Source organism: Morus notabilis, unplaced genomic scaffold (assembly GCF_000414095.1).
Source record: "Morus notabilis unplaced genomic scaffold, ASM41409v2 Scaffold307, whole genome shotgun sequence".
Classification (NCBI taxonomy): domain Eukaryota; kingdom Viridiplantae; phylum Streptophyta; class Magnoliopsida; order Rosales; family Moraceae; genus Morus; species Morus notabilis.
This window is the reverse complement of record NW_010361515.1, coordinates 850,640-861,976: the sequence shown is the minus strand read 5'-3', so window position 1 is coordinate 861,976 and position 11,337 is coordinate 850,640. Positions and strand designations below refer to the sequence as shown.

Sequence of the window (11,337 nt, the reverse complement as noted above, 5' to 3'; positions counted from 1 at the left end):
AGAGAGAGAGAGAGAGAGAGAGAGAGAGAGAGAGAGAGAGAGAGAGAGAGAGAGAGAGAGAGAGAGAGAGAGAGAGAGAGAAAAAAGAGAAGAGAGAGAGAGAGAGAGAGAGAGAGAGAGAGAGAGAGAGAGAGAGAGAGAGAGAGAGAGAGAGAGAGAGAGAGAGAGAGAGAGAGAGAGAGAGAAAGTATTTGTTAGGAAGCATGTGGAAAAAAAAAATATTTCCTAGTTCGGATGCCACGTGGGTCTCTAGATGACTTTGACACTCCACCGTCCACACACGATAATTCTTTATTGGTGCCCCCCACCCAAAATTTCATTCAGTGAAACACATGTTTGATTCTAAAGTCCTCTCCACTTCTTTGCTTGTAAAGTCGATTAAACAAAAATATAGTAGAACAACCTTCATTAATTAAGTAGTGATTAATTAAGTGGTGATGTAGCAGCCACCATATATAACTATATATCAAACAAACTACTACAGAGAAACGCAAATGCGCACCATTTCTATTTTCAGTCTTTTTTTTTTTTTTTTTTGATGTTTTGGAAACTCGTTACAGTTCTTCATATCAACATGGCCTCAACAATATTGGAACCTGGATTGAAGAATGCCCGATTTTCCTTTTCTCAAACGTCAATGGTTGTGCCATTTCTTAAGTGACGGGAGTGACTTGAAAAATACATACTGTAGAGGTGAAAATCAGCTCCCGATCCCAATAATTGTGTTATCCGTTTGACTTTAAGCTCTGATAATTGTTTGAAACTTCGAGATTGGGAAAATTCCCTAACGCTCAAGTCCGAAAGAGAAAGCTGGCATCTTCCTATTCAAGAATCAAGATCTCACTCCCTTTCCTAACCAGAAAATTTACAATAGAACTTTTTCATAAGCAGAACCTGGCACTCAATTCCTCAAGTTGGGCTGGAATAAGTGTCGAAGTTGGGCTATTATCAGTAGGCCTAGCATGATCAGTTTCAAACAAATACTAAGGCTTAATTTAGTATTTTAAAAAAATTACTTTTAACTGTGTGCTTGTGCAGAAAGAAAAAATAGATATTACAAAAACGCAGCGAAGTGTTTAGTAAATTATAATTATAGTAGTTGTATTAGTTTCAAAATTAGTGTAATAACGTTTGATAAATTATGAGATTAAATTACTGTGGATAGTTAAAAATTATGTATAATATATATAATTATAATATAATATATATTTATTTTTATATTTAATATAATACAAAAACTATTATTATATAATATATTATATAATTTTTTTATTATATTATATTAAATAAATATATTATATAACCATAACGTGTGTAATACACTATAATAGATAATAATATTAGAATTATAAAATTATATTAATATTTAATTATTATATTATTATTAATATAATAAATATAATTATATCAATACAATATAATATATATAATATTATTATAATATTATTATAATGTCATATTATATGATAGAATAATAATATTAGTGTTATTAATATAATTATGATATTCTTTGTTACAATATTACTATTATATTGCATTATATTATATTATATTATTGTATTATTATATTATATTATATTATATTACGAGTCTGAATTTTAGATTGAGAATATTGTAAATTTTAAATTTTATTAGGGATATTATGGGTATTATGAAAGTTTCATTAATTGTACTATGCTAATTCTCGTACAATCTAAAAATTAAAGTTGCATTTGGGCTGCTTTTTTATTTTGGCTGTACATTCTTCAAAAATTCTTCAAAAAGCACCTTTGAGGAGATTTATCAAATACTAAACTCAGCTTTTGCTACGAGTAGAAGATGATTTTGGGAGCAAAAAGAAATACCAAACGCAGCATAAGCCCCATTTGTTTTACTGGTTTAACTCAGTTCAGCTCAGTTCGAACAGTAAGCATAGTTTAAACTTGTGTTTAGTAAGCATGCAGTTCAAATTATACTTCCCGTTTAAACTAAGTTAAACTGTCTAACTTGAGTTTAACTCTACCTTTAAGTTCAACCGTTAAATAATTTTTTGAACAGTAAAAAGATGCTCACTCTCTCTGCTTTTCACACCTACTAAACACTAATTTGAATGTTATTTCCTATTCAGATTAAAATTTTAACTGTACATCTAAACGTCAATTCGAATTATAATTTAAACCACATCGTTTGAATTTTTCTTTTCGAACAAAAAAGTTCAAATCAACAAAATTTGAACTAGTGAACCAAACAAATGCTACGAGAAATAACAGAACTTGTAATAAATAGCAAATTTGTATAACTAAATTAAATAGATAGCAAATTAAAAAACTTATTTAATTTTAAGACTTGTTTAAATAAATAACATTTTGTTATGTAAATGTGTCATTTATGACTAGTAATAATTAATTTACGTGATAAAAAATCTTTATTTACGTGAAAAAAATATATTTTTAGCACTCGTAAAAAAATTTACGTGGACAATTTTTTTGACTAGTCGTAAATGCAACATTTACAAGATAAACGACTATTTACTTTAAAGGCATGTTCTTTTGTCCAAAAAATTTAAAAAAAAGACAACTCAAGTTTCAACTTTATTCAAGTTCATGTTCTTTTAAGTTTCAACTTTATTCAACTTTACTCAACTTTATTCAAGTTACAATTTCAACTCAAGTTATAACTCAAATTCAACTCAAGTTATAACTCAAATTCAACTCAAAAACTACACTCAAGTTACACTCTAAAAGAACAATCCAATAATTTTAAAATATGCTATTTATTTAATTCTACATTCTCTCCAGAAATAGATGTCCACACATATGCTTCAAAATTTTTCACGCACGCAACTATTTTCCTTATGGATTTAAATTTTAGTGTCCCAATTGATATGTGATAATCACAAAAAAAATTAGTTAAAAAACAATAAAAAAATGTTATACGCAACATGATATGATTAGTTAGACAACGATTTAGACACCAAAATTAAACATAAAATTTGAGTCCCTTCCTTGCCTTGCGATATAAGTTTGTTTGCCAAAATGTAAAGTTTGGTAATATTTTCTCCACTTGGAAAGTGTAACGATCACTCGATGCCACATTCAATCGGAGTGTAATGAATTTTATTTTGAAAGGGTTACATTTCATTTCATGTAAATTTATAGCACTTTCATAACATTATAGTACTTAACCTCTAATCCAAACTATAGTATTCACCATGATAAATAAAAGAAAATAGAAATGAACAAAAGAAGAAAAACAATTAAACCATTAAAAAAAGAAGGAAAAAATCACTGACAACAAATGACTTTGATCATAGTAAAAACCCAATACAACAAATGTGAAATCGTTCACCGGTAACTTCTATAGGAAGGGCTGTACATACAGCTCTCTGCGTACTTCACCAGATCTTTGGGCTGGGGAAGGCGAGTGGCCAAACCTACAAAAATAATTGAAAAGATAAATACTTAATCACAAATTAAAAAAAAAATGTCATTGAAAAGAAAGCATATACTTTTAGCTTTATGCATCACTAACTGAAATTTTTTACGTCTTCTAAAAGCAAAAGACTTACCAAGTTCATATGCTTTAGCAGCTACATTAGCAGCAATGTGGGCTGAGATCTTTCTGATGTTAGCAAACGGAGGGTATATCAGTCCCTTGTCAAAGTTTTCCTGCGATACCTGCGCTGCCAACGCTTCGGCTGCTCCAACGAAACAGGACAAGGCAAATGAAGTTAATGAGTTCTCATGGAACAAAAGCCTCTCAAAAGATATAACTTGTTGTAATTTGTTTTCTTTTTAATCTGGGGTGTTATGTAGAGCAATACTGTCAAATAAGTCTCTTGTGAACTTACAAGCTGCCAGAAGCATCTCGTCGTGGACACGGATGGTACCGGACATTAATAAACCCAGTCCAAATCCAGGAAAAATGTAGGCATTGTTTGCCTAAATAAAAGCAAAAACGATTGATTATTTGATGTTTAGTCCTCCGCGTCTCATATACAGAAAACACGTCAAAAATTCTATACAGAACAGACCTGGCCAGGCACGAAAACCTTTCCCTCGTATTCAACAGGTGGAAATGGGCTTCCACTGGCAAAAATAGCACGACCCTGGAAGAATCAAAGTGGATTAAAAAAAACTCAAAGCTCTTACAGTTTTACAAGCTTAATTATATAATACAAACATACCTGACTCCAAGTATATGCTTCTTCAGCAGTGCATTCAGACTGTGAAGTTGGGTTGGAAAGAGCTAGGATAATGGGTTTCTACAAATAATTCAAAACAGTGTTTAGAGTTCGATTTGAAGTGTGCACGTAAAATTCGTTGTCTTTTAGTAGTTTACAGGTATAAAGATGAAATACCTCATTTATGGTGGACATAGCCTCAATCACTTCCTTGTTAAATTGTCTTCCTACTCCAGATGTCCCGATTAACACTGTTGGCTTGATTGCCTGACAGAATAAAACATGGAAAAGACAATTAGAAACTTTATCTCTAAGTTACCGTTAGGGGAGAGAGAGAGAGAGAGAGAGAGAGATTTCATACATTGATTGCATCTACAAGTCCCTTAATCGGTTCGTGCTCATGAGCCCATGGCTTCTTGAAATGTTGAAGTGATTCCAGACGAGAACTGACAATCAATCCCTGCAGAAGGACTTCTATCAAAACTCCAAATGATGCAAAAGAAATAATAATCTACTTCAGACAGCAAAGGGGCAAGGAGGCAAAGACAGTTTTCACAACCTTCGAGTCTACAAGCCAAATCTTCTTACGCGCCTCTTCCAGTGGGGTATTTGTCTGCACAGCAAATTGGATGTAACTTCTAAATGTGTTTAATATTGTTCAAATTCGTCAATATTTTCTAATATAATTCCAGAGATATAAAAGAAAATGAGGAAATAATAATAGTAGCTTATAACCTTTTTTGCAATCTCAAGGGCTATAAGTTCTGCTATGCCAGTGCCTGCCTGTAACCACCAAATACAAGAAGTGAGCCGTAGGAACAAAGTGGCAGCAGATAATCTTATAAAAAATTTCAAGATTCTGGAGGTATCTAATATTATGGGAGTTTTAGTCCCTTTTTTTTCTCCTACTTGCATATTCCCCAATTTTGACAAAATCCAGTATATATTATTACAATTACCCTTCTTTATCACTAGTTGGGAAAGAAAGCAGTTTGTGAATCTTTATCGCGGAATAAAATGACTCACCTCTCCAGCACCAAGAAATAAAAACCTGTGGTCGGATAAGGTTCCTCCAACTAACTTCAATGATGCGACAAGACCTGCAAGGACCACAGATGCTGTCCCCTGGAATAATGTGATTATATACATGTCAGGCATATTATTATACATTCCATTCCCAATAAATCAGTACCGAAGTATTGAAATTTGAAGTATCTACCTGAATGTCATCATTAAATACAAGGTGAGATGTGCCATATTTGGCAAGCAGATCAAAAGCATTGTGATTGGCGAAGTCTTCAAACTGCAAAGTATAAGGTAAATTTATTTAGACACTAGAAGAAATACATGTATCAGTCCAAGTATCCAAGCAACTAGTTGAAAAAAACCTTTGCACATAACCATATACCTGAACGAGAATTTTCTCCCCGTAGTTCTGCTTAACAGCTGTCATAAATTCATGTAAAAGCTCGGCATATTCCTGTAGCAAGAAAGACAAGTAAGCAAACTAACTTCAGCACCACATCACAAGATAAATTGTCTCAATGTCATAAGTGAACACCAGCTGAGTTGAGCAGAGAAAATTAACCTGCCCAGTTGCTCTCCTCTGCCTTAGTCCTATGTAGAACTCATCGTTCAACAGCTTCTCATTGTTTGTACCAACATCAATGGTTACAGGCAAGCACTAACACAACCAACATACAATAACTTTACTCGTGGGTAACAAGACAGAGATACAATTGAATTATGAAAGATCAATCATTATCAGAAAATTATTCTGAACTTTAACAGGATCAAGTTGGCACTCACCGCTGAAGGCCGGACACCTCCAAGTGCTGTATACAAGGAAAGCTTCCCCACAGGGATCCCCATTCCCTGAAGACACATAAATATTGTTATCAACTAACTCAGCTACGTGCGGGAGGGAGAACTCGTGTAAATAAAGGAAAAAAAGAAAAAAGAAATAGACCAAAAACTCAAACGTTAATACCTAAAATTTGAAAGCAGAGATCTTTAAGCAAAAAATCACAAACAAAGCCATTCAAGAAAAATATCCCTACAATTTACCTGACAGCCAAGATCACCAAGCCCCAGAATGCGCTCCCCGTCAGTTACAACAATGACTTGTATATTCTTCTCAGGCCAGTTCCTCAGTACCTCAAGAATCTTCCCCCTTAATCCAACAAAAATAAACAGTTTCTCAGTTTTTGAACAAAATAAATGCATATTATACCCTTGATATGGGATTTGGTCAGTAATAAGAAAAACCAGAAACAAGATCCTTGGAATTAACCAGCAACACAGAGAACTAGAAAGAGGCGCAACAGAACATACTTCTCTCTCAAACTAATATAAAGACCCTGAGGGCGCATAAAAATGCTCCCATATTTCTGGCAAGCTTCACCAACAGTTGGAGTATAGACAATTGGGAGTAACTCCTCAACATGGTCAATTAGAAGTTTGTAAAACAACTTTTGATTTCTCTCCTGAAAAGCATTGATATAATTAAAAATTTTAACAAATATCATTTTTTGAAAAATCTACACTACTAATCTTCAAGCCCAAAATTAAATGAATCATGTGGACGGCTACCTGAAGATCCATCATGGCCATGTACTTCTGCAGTGGCAATTGATATTGACGAATGTTGTGCATCATTTTCTTCACCTGAAAGTGGAATGGGCTAAACTTCAACTTCTAATATCCAAACAACGTTTACATTCATTTCGTTAATGACGAATTTTTATTCAAGAAGTGAGAGCTAAAATCTAAAGCCGGGGCGAAACCTGAAGTTCTTGTGAAACAACCGTCGGGGGTAGAAGACCACGCAAGTAGTGGGCATCTCTCTCTTTATCCTTGAAGGCAAGCCCTTTGTTGTGATGTGGATCCCGCAACAAAGTATATCCACTGCAAACCAAAATGAAAAGCAATTAGCAGAGGCAAAAACAAAAACATAGCAACAGCAAAAAATATATGGTCAGTATAGCACCGCACAGTTGCTTTGTCTATGGTATTGGTATAGCTAGTCATATTGTCCTTTCCCTTAATTTATTCACATGATAAAAAAGAATTCCATCTTTCCTCAAATTAAACTTTTTATATTTCTGTCATCATTCTACCATACAGATTCTTAGACTATAATCCATAACCTTTTACCATTTATTTATGAGATGAATATTAGGATATATGCCATTTGATACAAGACTCATCGAATAGAAAACACAATGAAGACCAGTATATTTTATTATTTTTTGATCACTTTCACGAAGAAATAAATAAGAAACGAATCATAGAACTTTAATAAAAACAAAACTAAAGAAGTATAGGAGGAAAAAAATAAAATAGAAAACGACACTTTCCCGTTCGAGTAACTTTTCATTTGCACATATATCCAACTACTCGTCTTATTAAGATCAAATATGTTAAACTGAAAGAAAGGTTCGAAAAATACAAAAGTTCACAAGAACATAATTTATTTCATAATTTTTTTTTCTTTGTTCTTTATTTCAGAGATAATCATCGAAACCCATCTTAACAATCAGATTGAAATTATAATATTTATTTCCAATCCTAATTTGTTAAAAACCATCCCAGCAAAAAATAATAATAAAATTAGAAAAAAAAAAGAGAGAGATGGTGAGACCTAGCAACAGAAATGCTCCAGGGGGTGACGAATTGGTCCTCGGTGGCGCTATCTTCGCCGTACACATCCTGGACCCCACCACCAACGGTGGATTTGTTGTCCACCTCAACCACCGACGAAACATCCTTGCTCTCCTTCAACGCCCCTTCCATCACAACGGTGCCGTTTCGCTCACCCGCCGACGCCACCACTTTCAGCGAAGCCGCGTATCTTCTCTGCCTCGTTGAATTCGCCGGGCTGTACAACTCCGAAACCCCCGCGTTGTTCTGCATCAAAAAGTTTAAATTTAATTAATTAACAATCCAGATTAATATCTAATTAGAAAGAAAAACCGAAACATTTCCATGAAGATCAGGATATTGAAAAATCGTAAGTTTTCTTCCTTTTTTTTTGTTTTTGTACCGGAGTGAATAGAAAGAAAGAGTCGAGAGCTTTCGAAAAAAATTTCGTGATTTCCAAAGCGGAAAAAAAGAGAAAAAAGGAAAACGGGAGATTGCAGAAACTGGAAAATGGAGCTTTTTTTTTTATCGTTGATCTGAGAAATGGGGTTGGTTTATATTTACCAAAAAGCATGTTCTGCTGAGGGAGATCATGGTGACAAATTTATGAAGCGAGAGAGTTTTTCGCTTCTTTAGACGATGTTTAGAGAGAGAAAGAGAACTGAGGAAGAGAGATAAAAGGAGAGAGGAGATAGATAGAGTCTTTCGCTTTATAGCAGGTCTCCGAGCTTTTCTCCGACTCTCAATCTCTCTCTCTCTCTCCACCTGGTGTTTGTGAGGAAAGCAGAGAGAGAAACAAGAGAGATCGGAAATGGCAATGAACTGACAAAGTTACGAGAGAGAGAAAAGAGAGCTTAAACGTGCGTCTCTCTATGTTTATATATAGTGTTTTGAAACTATGAGACGTTTATTTATAGATTAGAATAATCTTCCGATCAAACGTCTCATGAATTTGTCGATATATTATTACTAAAATACCCCGTGGGGGTTAGTTTCTGAGAAAGGACGGAATAGTTGTAGGACGGTGGTGTGTGGAGGGGATCAGATCAGACCAACAGTTTGTGGGACCCAACTTAAGTGGGGCCCGTTTTAGGCTGATGCATATTTATGGGAGTTAATAATTGACGAGGCAAATTGCTCATCATCAAGGACAAGTGCCCTTTGACATGTGCCCATTTAAAGTTGAGTATAAAAGGTTCTTCGTCATCGTTTAAATTTTTAATTTAAATTAATATATAATTTTATATAAAAATTTTTTACTGTAATAAAAAAATTAAATATGATTTTTATGAGAATTTTTAACTGTAATAAAATTAAAATTAAAAACTCAAATAGGTGAAATAAATAAAACTTTAGTAAATATATTTTCTGAGAACTTTTAATTATAAAAACTAGAATCGGTAAAATGAACGAGACATTAACATATTGTTTTTGAGTTGATGAGCCATCTTTTGATTTAGCTAAAACATTTAGCTCTAACATTTTTTTTTCTTTTCATATGTTAATGGGTTGAATATTTGATATTTTAATTCTGTTCATTTTACCGATTTGAGTTTAAAATTTAAGTTTTGTTACAATAAAAAATTTTTAAAAATAATCACATCTAATTTTTTATTATAATAAAAAAACTCTCACATAAAATTACATTTTAACTCGAATTAAAAATTTAAATCAATCAATCAAACAAACCAATTATGATTTCATTTCAAGGTTTTACCTAGTTAATAGATTGCCTGACATTATAATTGTATTTTGATAGGGCCGAAATTGTGCTCATCTTTTAAAGTAAATTGAGTTTGATTTTTTCTATTTCATCGTGAGCTTTTAAGACTCTGTTCATTTCACTTACTCAAGTTTAGAACTTGAATTTTATTACAGTAAAAAACTTTTATAAACAGTTACATCTAACTTTTTTATTATAGTAAAAAGTACTAATATAAAATCACATTTTAACTTAAATTAGCGAACTAAATGAGCCTTAAATCTCTATTATAAACGAAAGAGGTGAGAGATGGGATAAACTCAATATTTACTTTTTTATTTGAAAAAAAAATCAAATAGACAACTGGTAATTAGCACCAGAAATATTCGTGTGGGGCAAACGCAATGAAAAGTAGGTGAGCTATTCCTACTTAGCCGTCATATCAATATGTTCTTAGAAATGTCATGCAATTTACAGATATGGGTACGTCCTTTTTGTAACCCTAAAATTAAGAATGCTCTTCATCGAGTAATTTTCACGGCTATGTTACAAAGATCCCTCTCTTTCTAGACGTGATGTGCAGCAAAACACTTGCCCAAGATTGTTGGGACTATCTCAAACCTCTTTTCTTTTTTGTCTTTTCCATTTATTTTTAATTTTAATGGCATAGAATTCCTCGGAATTCTTTAATAAGAGTAAAATTTCACACGGGAGCAACCATAATTTTTAAACGAGGACAGCCAGAGTCCACCACCTTAGAATAAATAATCTAAAGTTTATATTAAAGTTTAGGAAAAATATTTTATATAGAATGTTAAAATTATTGTTAGGCCCCCACTTATAAACTCGAGTTTTTGAGTTGGATTGGCTTAACTGACTGGTATCAGAGCCTGATGTCCCGGGTTCGAATCCTCTTTTCGGGTGTTTCCTCCCCTAAAAATCATCACGTGTTGTTCCTCCACGTGAGGGAGAGTGTTAAAAGTATTGTTAGGCCCCCACTTATAAGCTCGAGCTTTTGAGTTGGATTGACTTAACGTTAGAAAAATCTACAAGTAGTAGTAATATATGAAAGTCTATGATATTATTCTATAAATTCGTATATAACTATATAAGTATGCATACATTTGTTTGATCATGACATAATCTAACACTTAACATTTCAGTACTGATAAACACCGTTTTATTGTAGAATTCTTCAAAAAAAGCTTAAATTCTAATGTAACAAACAAATGATCATAGTAAACGTGCCTAGTAAATCACATTTAAATGAAAAAAAAAAAGAAACAATACCCGATATAAATATGAGAATTTAAAATTTTAAAAGATACCTATGGAGCAATATGTTCATAGTAAAATTCTCCAAAAAGAAAATAAAACACAAAAAAAAGTTGAACTTTTTTTTTCTTTTTTTGTTTTTTTTGTTTTTTTTGCTAATGACATAAAAGTTGAACATTTGACCACTACATTTGAATTTGGGAAAGGAAAAAAAAAATACTATTCCAACAGAAAAGTAAAGCATAAAATACTAGACCAATATTATCATACGTCATTATTATAAGGAACAAACGGGAATGAAACATGTCAATAATGTGAAGAAATAAGTAATATAAACAACAACCGTATTCAGTTGCGTATTTAAATTTTCAATTCGAGTTAAGATATAATTTTATATGAAATTTTTTTTACTGTAATAGAAAAATTAAATGTAACTTTTTGTGATATCAATTTTTAAATATAATAAAATTGAAATTAAAAATTAAAATTGATTAAAAATCAACGAAGTCAAGGTAGGTAAAAAAATAAATAAATACATATATAAACAAAGGAAGAA

The 11,337-nt window shown here is 32.4% G+C and overlaps 1 protein-coding gene across 1 annotated transcript; it reads right to left on the bottom strand.

The window, feature by feature from the left end:
• Window positions 1–3,093: 3,093 nt before the first annotated feature.
• LOC21408936 (NADP-dependent malic enzyme) lies at window positions 3,094–8,688 on the bottom strand. Its single transcript, XM_024166787.1, has 20 exons — window positions 8,369–8,688; window positions 7,806–8,071; window positions 6,949–7,069; window positions 6,755–6,829; window positions 6,497–6,648; window positions 6,230–6,335; window positions 5,972–6,037; window positions 5,751–5,846; window positions 5,571–5,642; window positions 5,382–5,465; window positions 5,189–5,287; window positions 4,898–4,945; window positions 4,722–4,775; window positions 4,524–4,622; window positions 4,340–4,429; window positions 4,166–4,243; window positions 4,013–4,087; window positions 3,830–3,920; window positions 3,548–3,676; window positions 3,094–3,412 (listed from the first exon to the last, which is right to left on the bottom strand). The coding sequence occupies exons 1-20, from the start codon at window positions 8,396–8,398 to the stop codon at window positions 3,324–3,326; spliced, it is 1,920 nt and encodes a 639-aa protein (XP_024022555.1). The 5' UTR covers window positions 8,399–8,688; the 3' UTR covers window positions 3,094–3,323.
• Between the last annotated feature and the right edge of the window lie 2,649 nt (window positions 8,689–11,337).